Raw genomic sequence first — 16812 nt, 5'->3', positions numbered from 1 at the left:
TTTCGACGGTTAATTTTTTTTCGACCAACGGGAGTCGAACCGGCTAAACAGTTCAGACTTCAATGCCTTAATGACCATGGCCACAAGATGGGCTATATAATAATAATAAGAAGAAGAAGAAGAAGGTGGTAGTGGTGATTATCGATTCAAGAGGAGGTACAACTAGACAACCATCCTCTATCAACACTAACAAGAGGAAAAAACTCGGTGAGTTAGCTGTGCGGTTAGGGCTGCACAGCTGTGAGCCTGCATCCAGGAGATAGTAGGTTGGAGTCCCACTGTCGGCAGCCCTGAAGAGGGTTTTCCGTAGTTTCCCTTTTTCACACCAGGCAAATGCTGAGGCTGTGCCTTAATTCAGGCCACTGCCACTTACTTTCCAGTCCAAGCACTTTCCTATATCATCGTCGCAATAAGACCTATCTGTGTTGGTACGACATAAAAAAAGAGGAAAAAGTGGAAGGGGTCTGATATTTTAAAACATGAAGGTATCGGCCAAGGAAAGACAACGGCCACTCGACATGTTGAGTATGATTTTGCCACAGCAACATCATTTATAAATGAACTATCATCGGAATTAAGATCGCCATAATCTAAAATGTCACTGTTCTTTGAAAGCAAAAGAGTACACTCATCAGAGGGACGCACTTTACAGCTTCTTGCCCAGATCGGCTGTTGCGGCGTTAAAATTTGTGACTTTCAAGTTGCTCAAAGGAAAGCATGGCAGGGACAGTTAACGTGGCCACCAAAACGAAGAGGAAACAATACAATATCCCTATGCAAAATAATGTTTAACCTAGTTCACAATCCCCACACCACCTGGGAGTCTAATGGAGAGACTGCATGTTGCCTATAAATACAACACTCCACACTTGCCAATGTTTGGGATATGCCGTACTTAGTATGGCACTCCATGTTGACGGACTACATTTAGAATCACAATCATCACCACTTATTTGTCATTAGCAGAATTATTACCATGTTAGCCCTGAAACTAAAAATAATTATCAAGAGTAAAGCTAGGAAATATAATTTTATAACACTATTATCACTCCAGTAATTAGATTAATGGTAAACAGCCTTTTTTAAAAATTTTAAACTTACTTTTTGAACTTTCAAAATATTCCATTATGCCAATTTTTTCACTCCAACAGACTTAAAATAATCATACCTGTATGGGATGGCAAAGCGACCCTGCACGCTGCTTATGGCAACAATATGTCCACTATGACGTTCAATCATAGAAGGCAAGACGGCTGCAAAAGAACGTATATCATTAAAAGAAGAAATGACCTAAATAAGAGAAATAAACCTTTCTGGTTTTTCCAAAAGAGATGCACAGGTATGGCAACAAGTAAATACTAGAATCTATTGTTTACTGACATATTATTAGACCAGAAATCATAATGGCCTTTAAGGGGAAGGACCCTATCCGCAGTAAAATCTTTCTAGATAATAAAATTTTGGAAAGTCAATGAATTCAATTATCTGGAATACAGTTTATCTTACCAAGGGGAAATTGATATCTGTGCAAAAATAACCAAGTTTACCAGAACAACAGGAATTATAAATCACATTATGAAGCCATATCTTGTCCAAAAACACACTCACTTACATCTTTATAACAATTTAGCCAGAACAACCCTTTGCTATGGCTATTATTATTATTATTATTATTATTGAGATTTGATTATTTTATTTATTGTTCTGAACGTGGTGGCTTATGATTAGGAGTGTGGAATGGTGAGAGGGAAAGCATTGTAATCTGGTTGGATCTTGGGGCCTTCAGGAGGTCTCCACGGGAAGGGCCGGTCGAGTCATCATTGGGTTGGCGGCCTTCTTCTCACCAGGGGTGATGACGCGGCCGGACGGTAGGTTAGTATGTGGTGTTTGTTCTGTTTGTGTTTGTTTATATGGTGGAGTGTGGTGGCTTAGGTTGGATTATTTTATTGTGAACATGTATTTGGGGCTGAACGCCTGTTATGTTCATGAATAAATGAATGAATGAATGCTATGGCAGTAAGGCATGGACAATAAGAACTCAAGACATTTCTAGAATTATAGCACATGAAATGACATTCATGCACAGAACAGCAGGCTATACAAAATGGGATCGTAAAAGAAATGAAGATGTGCTTAAGGGACTGAATGTGAAACCAGTAATCAATTACATCTATGATTACCAAGAAAACTGGAAACGTCACGTTCAAAGGATGGAATCTGGAAGACTACCAAAGGAGATGCTACGCTACCAACCAATGGGACACGGGTCTGTAGGACGTCCAATGAAATGACGGAAAGAAAATGCAAGACCGTAACGGGCCACATGGCCCAATACTTGGAAGGATGATGATATAAATTTGCTATTTGCTATTTTGCTTTACGTCGCACCGACACAGATAGGTCTTATGGCAACGATGGGACGGCAAAGTCCTAGGAATGGGAAGGAAGCAGCCGTGGCCTTAGTTAAGGTTCAGCCCCAGCATTTGCCTGGTGTGAAAATGGGAAAACATGGAAAACCAACTTCAGGGCTGCCGACAGTGGGGTTCGAACCCACTATCTCCCGGTAATGATATAAATGATTTGATATCTATAATTCATAGTTGTCTTCAGTAACTTTAGGAAACTTTGTAAATATTAGTTTGTTTTGAGTGTTCCAAGTTCATTGTTGGGATTTCCAACAAAAGAGTAGCGTTACAAAAATGTTGCAAAGTTTGGGCTGGGAAGACCTGGGAGAAAGGAGATGATCTGCTCGACTAAGTGGTATGTTTTAAAGTGTCAGCGGAGAGATGGTGTGAAATGACACCAGTAGACGAATAAGTTGAGTGGTGTCTTTAAAAGTAGGAAAGATCACAATATGAAGATAAAGTCGGAATTCAAGAGGACAAATTGGGACAAATATTCGTTTATAGGAAGGGGAGTTAGGGATTAGAATAACTTACCAAGGGAGATGTTCAATAAATTTCCAATTGCTTTGTAATCATTTAAGAAAAGGCTAGGAAAAAAAACATATAGGGAATCTGCCACCTGGGTGACTACCCTAAATGCAGATCAATAACGATTGAAATATTTGTATTCCTCTCCCTATGGGTGGGGGTGGTAGAATAACACCCACAGTATCCCCTGCCTGCCGTAAGAGGCCTCTGAACTTTGGAGTGTGGGTTTGAGACAACGGAGCCCATCAGTTGGTACCCAACCTAGCACACGGGGGCAAAACGCTGGCAACCAGGAATGAGTTAGCTGGAAAATTTATGAAGTCCAATAACGGACCATTTATATTGGTATTATAAATTTACTCATTCGGGACAAATATTTCAGTTTCTCTATGGGAATCAACATCTATATCATCCGACTAAATTGATGTCAGTAGGTAAAAAATTCAACAGAATTGAATGTCAGATTGGTGATACAAAGCTGGAACAGGTAGACAATTTTAAGTATTTAGGTTGTGTGTTCTCCCAGGATTGTAATATAGTAAGCGAGATTGAATCAAGGTGTAGTAAAGCTAATGCAGTGAGCTCGCAGTTGCGATCAACAGTGTTGTGTAAGAAGAAATTCAGCTCCCAGACGAAACTATCTTTACATCAGTCTGTTTTCAGACCAACTTTGCTTTACGGGAGTGAAAGTGACAGACATGAAAGTAGCGACAATGACTGCTGGTACAAACAGGTGGGAACAATGGCAGAAGGGTACTCGGAATGAGGAGATAAAGGCTAAGTTAGGAATTAACTCAATGGATGAAGCTGCACGCATAAACCGGCTTCGGTGGTGGGGTCATGTGAGACGAATGGAGGAGGATAGGTTACCTAGGAGAATAATGGACTCTGTTACAGAAGGTAAGAGGAGTAGAGGGAGACCACGACGATGACGGTTAGACTCAGTTTCTAACAATTTAAGGATAAGAGGCCACAGCACTAGTTGCAAACAGAGGATTGTGACGACGTTTAGTAAATTCACAGAGGCTTGCAGACTGAACGCTGAAAGGCATAATGGTCTATAATGATAATGTATGTAATATATGTATGTAAATGAAAAGTTCACGTCAGTTTAAAATGGCTTTTGAAGCTCATATGATGCGGCGTTGACGTAAGTTCTTCTTGAAGTGAACCAGATTTGTTATTGAGATTAAAATGCAGCCTTTGGTATTAGAAGATGTAAATATTAAGCTTATGTTATGTAGGACGTTTTTGTAAACTCGTAATAAAGCCGGGCTAGTAAAGTTAAAGGTGTAAAAAAATAAAAAAAATACAGAGGAGCCCACAAAAATGTAGACACTCTTTGATAGTTAATGTCTTTGGAAGAATACGATATATCGTTGCAATTCTTGCACAGTAGCAACAGATGGTGGTCAAGTGAATGGCGTAACAATCTTGGCAAGTATTTTCCAGCAGAAGACAATGCAGCAATAAACGAAGTAAGACTGTCATTTGAGCAATGCAAGGCCTTATTGAAGTGGTACTGGAAGTAGGAAAACATGATGGAGGTACAACAGCAATGGTGTAATGTGTACGGAACTCAGCCACCAACACATAGAACAATTTATCGTACTTGGGATAAATTTGAAGCCGACAGTACTGTTCAGGATGTTCATAAGAAAAGGTCTGGTCGATCAAAAACATCAACAAGTCCAGCTTTCAGTGCTGCTGTGTTGCAGCATTTTACTACGTCACCTCAAAAATCTGTGAATCAAGGTGCACCTGAAAGCGGGGTAAGCGGATCAACTGTAGAACGAATTCTGAAGGCTGCAAAGTGGAAAGTGTACAATCCAAGATCACTGCACGTTATGAACAAGGACGATCCGGATCGAAGGATGGAGTGCTGCGAGTGCTTTGAAGGCATGCTTCGCTAGGATGAACGGTTTGTAGGGATGGTTATCTGGTCTGACAAGACGCAATTCAAACTGCACGGTACTGTAAACTGCCACAACTGCGTATACTGGGCTCCCGAAAATCCTCACATTCAAGTGGACAAACACGTTCATCTACCCAGTGTTAATGTGTGGTGTGGTCTGTCATTGCGCAGTTTGATCGGCCCATTCTTCTTTGAAGGTACCGGTACAGTAACTGGTGAGGTGTATCTTCATATGCTGCAAAGATTAATTTATTTAGTTTTAGGATTCAAAACAATTTTGGAACTGAAATTTCCCCCTAACCAAATAGTAGAGTAATGTTTCTGAAGGGTGCAAATTTTTTCAGATCCACATATTGTGCCTACCAACATTACTTCAAAATTTAAGGCCTCCTATAATACTTAACAATAAAAATTAATAATGCTTTACTTCATATGCTGCAAACATAGATTTTACCTGCCATCCGAGGAGTGTTCGGAAATGAAAGATTTCACCTACAACAAGATGGTGCTCCGCCTCACTACCACAGAGATGTCAGAGCCTACTTGGATGAAAATTTACGTGGACGATGGATAGGTTGCAGAAGAACTGTTGAGTATCCACCACAGTCTCCAGACCTTACACCTCTTGACTTGTACCTATGGGGGACCTTGAAAAATGTTTAGTGGCAGAAGCCAGCTACACTGAATGAGCTACGAGAAACCACTGATGTCTCTTGTTTGGCTGCTAATGGGGGTCACTTTGAACACATCAAGTAACCTTCCCCCTGTGCAAGAATTGTAACAGTATGTCATTTTGTTCCATTAACATTGACTACCAAAGAGTGTCTACATTTTTCTAGACCCCTCTGTATATCTGTAACAATGAAAAGTGCTATGAGTGTTGGTTGAGGACAAAAGAAAGTAAAAAGGGAGTGGAATTAAAAATGAAACGAAACAACTTAATCCTCGTTGGCCTTAAGTGGAACCATCCACGTCCTGCTATTAAGAGCCTTCTGCAACTGACTGTGTGCAGTATCATTGCCTACGAGATATACAAAGCCGGGACATAGCTACTAATTTGCCGCTGAAAAGACGGCCTGACCATGTTCACGGTTTGGCCGCTAGATGTCAGGTTTCTGCTCTGCTCTTGGCAGACTTTAACATTGTGATGTACAGAGTAATTTGATGTTGTGTTGATTTTATACAATTTCTTGTGTGTATTGTTTCTGTTGGTGAGTGTCTGTGAAGTTGAAAAGCATGGTGCACTGTTGTGTACCTCTATATACTTTGGATACTGCTAAAAAGCAAGAAAATGTGATGTTCCATCATTTTCCTACAAAGTGCGGTTTAAGAGAGAAATTCAGGCATGCTATTTCGAGGCATGAATATGTAGCTTGCATTTTAATACATCAGGTTTCAGTGTAAGCATGTCAATAAAGCGAATTCTCCCCAACGAAGTTCCTTCTGTTTTTAGTGTATATCCTGTTGACAAAAGTGTCAAATGCAGGAAAGCTCCTGCTCAAAGAAATGACATATTGCCATCAAAATTTAGTAAAATTTCTGATTCAGATAATGATGAACATACCATATCTTCAGCATATAACTGATCTACGTCACAAACAAACAAGAAGTACCTACAAGTCTCGTTTCGATGTCAAGGAAAGGCTACGAGTATCTATGTTAAATCTAAATAGATATTGATGAGATTTCAAATGCCAGATTACAGAAAACAGTCTTTTATTGAGAAGTAGGATACGGTAATAAAATCAGAGAAAAACGATTTAAGGTATCTGAACCTGACCAAAAATGTAAACCAAATTGAAAATAATGGTACAAATGATCAATTTGGAGCTTTATTCCTGTTAGAACAAACCGAATCTTACGGGAAGAAAGAGTGAAATATCGAGAAGCGACGTTAAAAATTTGCGTCCTCTGGCATAGGAAAGCACCTACCGGCTACAGATTTGAGATCCTTGCACTGCCTAACTGTACCACATTAGAAGCTGCTGAAAAATTATATAGGATTTTCTAATGGCGAAACGGGCACAGCATTGCTCTCCAAACAGCGGCTTCAATACTAATGTCGAAACATCAGATGTGTGGAGGAAAAGGTAGGATAGCTGATAATTTATAAGATGGTGATTAAACTCGAAGTTATTTATGACCGCAATCTCGATCAGTTTATCGGATACACCGAGGCAGAATTAGAGAAAACGGGAAGAAGTGACAAACTCGCTAACAGACTTCTCTGCTTATTTTGTGAATTACTTATTTCGTTTAAGCAAATTGTAAGAAATACGTTGTAGAAAGTAAGTCGTACAACTGCTCTTGGTCTATGTTTTTTATCTCACATCTGTTTGGTGTCTTGTGAAATTGGTAGTTTTAATGAATTTTTATATGTCTTCGTACTAGAACGTGTTGCAATGAGCGGGCGAGACAGCTTAGTAAAGAGAACTCTAGCGGCGCTTGTCGGAAGTACCTCGAGGACGAGTCTAATGTGCTGTATTTCCCGGCCTTATGTATCTCGCAGGCAACGGCAGTATGTTATTTTAGCCTCAACAAAGTTTTGCTATATGATACCTTTCATTTTTCACTTTTTAATCTTATTCAGGTTTTAGCTGATGACGTCCAATATTCTAGGACGAAACATGTACTAATCAATGTAAATAAACTGAAGAAACTTGTATATGTGGGAACTTAGTGGCTTTCTCTGAGTGCCTCAGTTGGAGCTAAAAGGCATTATGTCGCTTTTTGCAACTTTTCAGGAGAGGGAAAAAACGTTATAGTTTCAAAATGATGGCCAGTTCGCTTAAGACACATATGCAGTGTTATAGACTATTATCAGTTGCTATAAATCTGACAGTAGGCAGTTTTGTATCATATCATAATTTTTTTTTTCCCATTTGTTTTACATCGCACCGACACAGATATGTCTTATGGCGACGATGGGATAGGAAAGGCCTAGGAAGTGGAAGGAAGCGGCCGTGGCCTTAATTAAGGTACAGCCCCAGCATTTGCCTGGTGTGAAAATGGGAAACCACGGAAAACCATCTTCAGGGCTGCCGACAGTGGGGCTCGAACCCACGATCTCCCGATTACTGGATACTGACCGCACTTAAGCGACTGCAGCTATCGAGCTCGGTATAAATATTTTTAAATAGATATTTTATAAAAATGACATAATTCCTTTCAGCTCCTAACTTCAATTTTCGTAAGGGAAATAAACTAAAATTAGATCAATTTACCAATGTTTAGGTAAATTTATTTAGTCTTTGGATTCAAAACCATTTTGGGACTGAAATTTCTCCCTAGCCACCCTGAAGAGTGCAAATTTTTTCAGATCCGCATATTGTGCCTACCAACATTATTTCAAAATTTAAGGCTTCCTATCATACTTAACAATAAAAATTAGTAATGCTTTACTAAATGAAGGAAGTACTACTAAAAAAAAGGATTACAAGAATACAACATTCAAAACATGGCTGTTTGATAGGTAATGCAAGAGTACCTGGCCCTTTTTAAATGTCTTGACTTTCAGCACACACTGTATTTGGTCTTTTTAAAAGTTCATCATAAGAACTCAGTGCCTGAGGTTCCAAGTATTTAACTAATTTTCTTAATGTCCTGTATTCTTTTAGTGTGTATTGGCACTTTTCCACTATAAGCTTTGTCTTACAGCATTGCAGGAAAGGCTGTTAATTGAGGTGTCCCTAGAAGGAATGTATGTTTCACAGGAGAGTCTATGAAAACTGAAGCTTCTACTACTCCTGGTTTGTCACTGAAATATCTGAACTGTTTGAAAGATGCAGAGGAGATCCAAAAAGTCCTCAGAAGAAGAACAATGGAAGCATAGTTCTAGTTTTCGTTACAGTGTAATGTGCGGGTCTCACAGAAGAAACGTCGTGAGGAAACACTAGCGCTGACACATTAAAAGAAAGATGAAAAGAAGTACGGCACTGAAAGGTAAGTTGTCAATGACATAATTCTTTTCTCCACCATTCAATGTGTCTCAGTCTTAAATCTCAAATTAAGGAAAAAAATAAAAATGGCATAATTTGAAATAATGCCTGTTTTTTTTTTTTGCTCCAACCAATTCAAGTTTTATGCAGATATATATAACTTTGTAGATTTATTTCATGCCTTGTGGATGTTTTTTATTTTATTTAGACAAGAAAAAACTGCATAATATAGCTGCCACCACAAGATTTAACATTGCCAGTTCTAGTGTTAATCATAAATGTTCCAAAGGAAGAAAAAAATATTATCAGAGTTATTCTGAGCAAGTGATTTACCTTTGGTTAACGCCACTTGGCCGAAATAGTTCACAAGCATGAGCTTAATGTCCACATCAATACTGGTGGTAGCGACAGTACCACGGTAACTCACTCCAGCGTTGTTCACGAGGATGTCGATATGTCCAAAAATGGAAAGCACCTTGGCCACATGACCAGGTATGGAATTGATATCTGATAAATCCAAGGGCAGTATCACAGGAGGATGTGTAGTGACATTCTGAAATGAAGAGAAAAATAATACCGCATTTATGCAAATAATACCCGCATATTTTTTTTTAAATGAGGCATGAAATTGGGGTGCGGATTTTATTTGAGTCAATGTTGGATATTTTTTCAAAATCATCCTTCCTAAAGTTAGGGTGCTGGGATTATTCGTGTAAATATGGCGTATTTACGTGAATAATATACAATTTAAAATTGAGGCATGAAATTGGGGTGCGGTTTTATTTGAGTCAATGTTAGAATTTTTTTTTTCAAAATCAGCCTTCCTAAAGTTAGGGTGTGGGGATTATTCACATAAATATGGTATATGCAAAAAATACATACACAAGACATTATACGAGGGCTGTAGATAAAGTAGTGGCAATGTAGTCCACACGTTCTCGTGAGCAAATAGGATATGGAAGTGGTCAGGTGGCGCTGTTGTCGATGTGTAGTGTGCATATGACAGACATCCAGGTGGGAGTGTTGTCGCTGTGTTGCACTGAAGTGAAGAGTGTCGATTTCATAACTGTAAAGCATGTTTTCAAAAGGGGAAGAGTATTCAAAGATTAAAATCGAGGTTGCCCATGGTAAAAATGCATCAGAATGTTATCGAGGATTACACGAAGCCTGTGTCGAGAATGCATTACCGTATAGTACGGTTGCACGATGGTCAAGGCATTTAGTGGGGGCTGGAATGAGACTGCGCATTTGCACCATTCCTCAAGATCAGGCTGACATTGTGAGTGGTCTCGTTTCCATCGATGGCTCCAAACAAGGACTGATGCAGAGAGGGAATTGTATGTAGATGAAAGAAACAGAGCAAAACAAATAGTTGTTGAATGCAAAAAAAGTAGTCTTGGGAAGATTTTGGTAATAACCTGGAAAGACTAGCTCAAGCAGCAGGGAAACCTTCCTGGACAATAATAAACGAAGGGAGAGAAAAAGGAAATGAATAGTGTTTTGGGTAATTCAGGTGAACTCATAATAGATCTCAGGGAATTTCTGGACTGGTGGAAAGAATATTTTGAAAACCTTGTCAACATAAAAAGAAATCTGATGATGTCATGAACAACTGGGCTCATGGGGGAGGAGGAAATTAATGATGTTGGTGAAATTACGCTTGAGGAAGTGGAAAGTATGGTAAGTAAACTCCATTGCCATAAAGCAGCAGGAATAAATGAAATTGACCTGAAATGGTGAAGTATAGTGGGAAGGTAGGGATGAAATGGCTTCATAGAGTAATAAGATTAGCATGGAGTTTTGGTAAGGTACCTTCAGATTGGACAAAAGTAGTAACTGCACCTGTCTATAAGCAAGGGAACAGGAAGGATTGTAACAACTATCAAGGTATCTCACTGATTAGTATACCAGGCAAAGTATTCACTGGCATCTTGGAAACGAGGGTGCAATCAGTGGTTGAGAGGAATGAGTTAGCTGGAAAATTTATAAAGTCCAATAACTCATTCGAGGCAAATATTTCTGGTTCCCTTTGGGAATCAATTTCTGCAAAAGGAATCAACATAGTGGTCCTCAGTTCACACAGATAGATCTTATGGCAACGATGGAATAGGAAAGGGCTAGGAGTGGGAAGGAAGTGGTTGAGGCCTTAATTAACACATTGCGGACGGGACCCGAGACTACTCGTGTTTGGCTGGCTGATAAGTCCTGAGTTAACACATGTTCATGAGACTTGTACATTCGGTGACATCTGTTGGAACTTCAGCTAGTGGTCTTGGCTTATAGAATCTATTTGTTGAAGGTTTTGTTTATTCCATGCTACCTTTACTTTTCATTCTTCTTCTGTTTTATGCTTCAATTTCTTAGTTTTCTGACCTAATATTTGCGTCGTTCAAAGAGCCACGTGGTGGGTAAGATGCTGCTTTCCAGACTGACCACACGTTTAGATCAGGACGAATTATTCAACAAACTGAACGCAGACAATTATTTGGAATGCCCGAGTAACGTTGAAGAACATGAGTTCGACATTGAAAGCTCTTCTGATGAAAGTGTGAGTAGTGACGGTGGAGATATGCACCCTTCAAAACATGAAATCTGTATGAGTTGCTGTATACCCCTTCACCACGGTCATTGCTACACAACTTATCATACCAGAAAACATTATTAGGACTCCTTCAGAAGGTTTCCAGTAAATGTTATCACAATCGGTATAAGGTAAGTGAAACCAGGCCCGACTGATTCTATGCGTCTATTAAAGGAATTATTTAAAATAGTTTATCTTGTGTCCACCTTGTCAATACCACTGATGAACGGAATGCATATTGTTCCTGAAACACGTATGACAGAATAAATCATTTTCAATCATTAAAAGTATATTGACAAGGTGGACAACACATAAAGTTTTAAAAGAGTTTCTTTAATATATTTAGACAAGTCAATACGGGATCAAATAAAATAACTATTATGGTTAAGTTTATCACCAGTGATTCTATGTGTGCTCATTCTCATTAAGTGTCTCAGGAAATAGCCAAGTACAGGGGATGGGCAGTGTGAGGAGCATCCGGTCAGCAATGTGTGCCTAGTGTGAAAATAGGAAACCATGGAAAACCATCTTCAGGGCTGCCATCAGTGGGGATCGAACCCACTATCTCCCGAATGCAAGTTCACAGCCGTGTGCCCCTAACTGCACGACCACTTTGCTTGGTCAACATAGTGGTCCTCAGTTCAGAGGGTCCCGGGTTCGATTCCCAGACAGGCAAGTGTTTTTAACTGTGTATAGCTAATTCCTCTAGTTCACAGACATGGTGTTTGTGTTTGTCTCATCTTCATCTACCCACAAAACACAGCCAGAACACTACAAACTACCACAGAAACACGCAATAATCAATACATCCCTCCAATAGGTTTGGCACCAGAAAGGGCATCCGACTGTAAAACTGGGCTTAATTCATACAAAATGCCAACCTCAGGTAACTGGGAAAAGGTCAGAGAAAGGAAGAAGAATGCATGTCTTACCGTGTGTGTTGTCAGCAATGTTTCTCGTACCCTCTCCAGCTCTGACACTCTACGTGCGGCCAGCACCACTCTGCATCCCGAACAATAGAAAGCATGAGCCAAAGCTTCTCCCAGTCCAGAACTTGCTCCAGTGATAAGTACAACCTAAATAAAATAAAATATTTACACTGTACAATTCATTATCCTCAAGTCTTTTTTTCTTTCTTATAATTAGCTTTACGCCGCACCAACACAGATAGGTCTTAAGGTGATGATGGGATAGGAAAGGGCTAGGAGCATGAAGGACACATCCATGGCCTTAATTAAGCTACAGCCCCGAACATTTGCCTGGTGTGAAAAAGGGAAACCATGGAAAACTTTGTTCAGGGCTGCTGACAGTGAGGTTTGTACCTGCTATCTCCAGAATGCAAGCTAACAGCTAAGTGCCCCTAACCACGCAGCCAATTCACTTGGTAATAAATATGATTTTTTCCTTTTTTTAACAAGTTTCTTCACCTCGCACCGACACAGATATGTCTTATGGCGACGATGGAATAGGAAAGGGCTAGGAGTGGGAAGGAAGCAGCCGTGGTCTTAATTAAGGTACAGCCCTACCATTTGCCTGGTGTAAAGCTGGGAAACCACTGAAAACCACCTCGAGAGCTGCCGACAGTGGGGTTAATAAATATTCTAACGAGTACTGTAACAGTATCAAGCAAGCAAGCAAGACCGACCGACAAATGATCTGCATTTAGGGTGGTCGCCCAGGTGGCAGATTCCCTATCAATTTCATTACCTCATATTTACATTTATTTATAATTGTTTTGTTGACCTAGCTTCTTGTTAAATATTTTCAAGGGTAATGGTTACAGCGATTTTCAGATTCATACAGCCCTACATCCCAGAGAAATGACCAAAGCAAAACTCACAGAAGGAAGAAGTGAAGGGAACTGCCTACTTGCCTTACATTCACAACACCACAGATCAAATTGCCAAGGTCCTCCGCAAACACAATATAAAAACCGTGTTTGGCACCACCACTAAAATTGCTCACAGTCTGAGTAAAACCAAGGACAAATTGTCCCCACTTTTACATCCTGGGGTATACGAAATTTCCTGTACTTACGGTAAGGTATACATCGGACAAACATGCTGGTCCATTGGTACCCGTATCAAAGAACATGAACGTAATATTCGTCTCAACCAACCAGACAAATCGGCCACAGCTGAGCATGCTCTATCGTCAGGTCATGATGTCATGTTTCAAGATGCAAAAGCTCTTACCCACACTAGGCACTACAGGCCCAGGATTATACGGGAAGCTGTGGAAATACGTAGAAATCCTAACAATTTCAACAGGGACACTGGCTATCAATTAAGTAATACCTGGTTGCCAGCCATTAAGAATTTGCATTTAGGGTGGTCGCCCAGGTGGCAGATTTCCTATCAATTTCATTACCTCATATTTACATTTATTTATAATTGTTTTGTTTACCTAGCTTCTTCTTAAATATTTTCAAGGGTAATGGTTACAGCGATTTGCAGATTCATACAGCCCTACATCCCAGAGAAATGACCAAGCAAAACTCACAGCTGAGCATGCTCTATCGTCAGGTCAGGCCAGCCATTAAGAATTTGCATTTAGGGTGGTCGCCCAGGTGGCAGATTCCCTATCAATTTCATTACCTCATATTTACATTTATTTATAATTGTTTTGTTTACCTAGCTTCTTCTTAAATATTTTCAAGGGTAATGGTTACAGCGATTTGCAGATTCATACAGCCCTACATCCCCGGACCCTTCACTATTGTTATTTCGTCTCGGTGTTTTCCAAATTCGTATGTTCCTCATCGCCAGATGTTTCATTCCAGGCTTGTGTCTATGCCATACACCTGCCAATGTCATGTGTTATGCAAACAGGTTATGTGAACTGCTTAGACTGATTGTGATGGTTCGGTCAGTTTCCACTTCGAACGCTAGCGTTGCCACATCCTGGGGGCCGTCTGGTGGCGAAAGAACGTACCATTTTCCACTTCCATTATAGCGTTCCAAATTTAAAGTGTCATTGTTTAAGAAGCCTTTCTCGTGGACAGTCGAGATTTCTTCTGAGGACGCAGAGCACAGTTCGCTGTGAAACGTTAAGAATTTCACCTTATTTTCTTGACACGGCATAAGCCCAAAAGCCTATACAGTACAGGCAGTGAAAGCATTAATGACAATATCAATTATAATAATGAAGTATAAATAATAATAACAAAAACAATAGCCACAATTATAATAGTAATAACAACAAAAATCTTAATAATAAAATAAGTTGGTATCAATTAAATAACAATACTATGGATAATTAAGTTGAGATAAAACTGTATACATTTGATCGAATACGCATATATCAGTGGTCTGTCTGGAGTATCAAGACATGTAGGAATATGTGAAGGAATCCTGACTTTACATCTGATCTCAGAGGACCAAGTTAAGGACAAGCCCATGTACAAACAAGACATTCGAACAAAGTTCCTAAGTATTAAACAGAAATATTTATTTCTAAATATTCAAGTGTGATTTTGTAGAATCTGATTATGTTCTTTCAAGAATGAAACAGGTCATTATATTTCAATTAAGTTGTTACTTTTCCAGATGCAATACTCTTAGGACCTAACACGTTTCCTCTTTCAGGTAGTTTATAAATTTATTTACTCAAAGTTTGTTTTCGCAAGTGGGAGAGCCTAACAGTTATAAATTAACTTTCTTCAAATGTCTTGTACATGGGCCATTATTCTTGGCTTCCTAGACCGGGGCCGCTATCTCACCATCAGATAGCTTCTCAATTGTAATCACGAAGGCTCAGTGGACCTCGAACCAGCCCTCAGATTCAAGTAAAAATCCCAGACCTGGCCAGCAGTCAAACCCGGGCGCTCCGGGTAAGAGGCAGATATAATACCGCTACACCGTGGGGCCGGCATTACCGTATTCACATATATGTATTATTTACATAATATTCACACAACCTGTTCAACATTCAAGTAATTTTACTTACACACACGTGAATCCCCACATATACTTCAGCTAGGCCAGCTCATTCGTATGTAATCTCAGTTCAGTACGGATCAATCAATATGAAATTTATATCCCATAACAAGTGTTGCAATGTTAATTTTAACAATTCAGACTTATGGAAACTCAGCTTAATGTTTCATATGATATAACAATAATTTCTTTGTTTCTTTCTTTTAAAGTAATGTGCAATGTTTTCATTAAAAAAAGCAAAAATTTGCTTTATATCGTACCGACACAGATAGGTCTTATGGCGACGATGGGATAGAAAAGGCCTAGAAATGTGAAGGACCGACCGTGGCCTTAATTTAGGTACAGCCCCATCATTTGCCTGGTGTGAAAATGGGAAACCACAGAAAAGCACCTTCAGGGCTGCCGATAGTGGGGTTTGAACCCTCTATCTGCCCAGTGCAAGCTGACTGCTACGTGACCCAAGCCGCTCGGCCACTTGTTCTGTTCGAATTTAAAAAAAAATTAGATTCAAAAATTCATAGCCTACTAACTGAGGATTTTCTATATGTATGCTAGATCATGGTATAATTATGTACATTTGAGACTATATGGTTTTATGCACAAAATTAAGGAAAGGGAAAATGTAAAACGAAAAAATAAAGAGTACGAAAATACTTAACCTTATCTTGTAAAACTTTTTTTAGCCGTCGTTCTCTCATTTTTCCGAAGAAACGAGTTAATATCCATGGCAGTATCGTAATAGGAATACACAATGAACCAACCAGCCACCCCACAATTGGCCACCCAAAACCGAACAATGTATCTAGTTGCTGCTTCATGATTTGAAATAATTTCGTATCACACAGACATCTTTCCTAAGCAGTGTCTTTGAATACAAATAAACACGCTGGAGGAAAAAAATATTATTTTGAACTACGGGCCTCTCAACATCACAAAACCAATCAGCTGATCTGAACAGCTGATACACTGACAGCGATTATAGTTAACAGTTTCGCAATGTAACATTCACTTGTTCTCTTGTGGTCAGGGCGGTCAACCAAAGCGTACACATCGAATTTTTATATACACAGTTGAAAAAATAGGAGAACATGTTTTGTAACATCTGGTGTGTGAACGTTCATTTGGTAGATGGGGTTCCAATGTTCGTACAGCATACCCCTTGAGACCTTAGCTACTCGGGGTATGCCAAATCGAAGTTATACCAAATACAGTAGAGACAATACGCGACACTTACGGATTTAGCCTTGCTAAAATGGGAGGCAATTCGACGGTGGCGCTCCTAATGACTTGACCTGAAAAAATCGCGCTAAATTCAAAAATCAATGGAAATGTATGTACGGAAATGGATAAGTAAATTACATCTAGAAAGAAAATGTTATTGAGATATTAACTTCGAAGTTGCTAAAGCAATTCTGGATAAATGAATGAAGAATTATTTAAAAGGTTATTATTCAAAGACTGAAATTAGACATATAAACAAGATGTGAAATGGACAGCTGTGAAATGG

General features: G+C 39.4%; 1 protein-coding gene across 1 annotated transcript in view; it reads right to left on the bottom strand.

Annotated features, from left to right (window-relative positions):
* Positions 1 to 16379, bottom strand: part of LOC136885104 (dehydrogenase/reductase SDR family protein 7-like) — a 29635-nt gene extending 13256 nt beyond the window's left edge. The window contains exons 1-4 of the mRNA XM_067157559.2: positions 15965 to 16379; positions 12300 to 12443; positions 9120 to 9339; positions 1169 to 1253 (exon numbers count right to left, since the gene is read on the bottom strand). Of these exons, the coding sequence (XP_067013660.2) occupies positions 1169 to 1253; positions 9120 to 9339; positions 12300 to 12443; positions 15965 to 16123 (608 nt within the window). The 5' untranslated portion in view covers positions 16124 to 16379. The remainder of the gene's footprint in view (positions 1 to 1168; positions 1254 to 9119; positions 9340 to 12299; positions 12444 to 15964) is intronic.
* Positions 16380 to 16812: the final 433 nt, after the last annotated feature.

The sequence above is a fragment of the Anabrus simplex genome, chromosome 13 (genome assembly GCF_040414725.1).
Source record: "Anabrus simplex isolate iqAnaSimp1 chromosome 13, ASM4041472v1, whole genome shotgun sequence".
Lineage (NCBI taxonomy): Eukaryota > Metazoa > Arthropoda > Insecta > Orthoptera > Tettigoniidae > Anabrus > Anabrus simplex.
The sequence above is the reverse complement of the archived record's forward strand: the minus strand, read 5'-3'. Positions and strand labels throughout refer to the sequence as shown.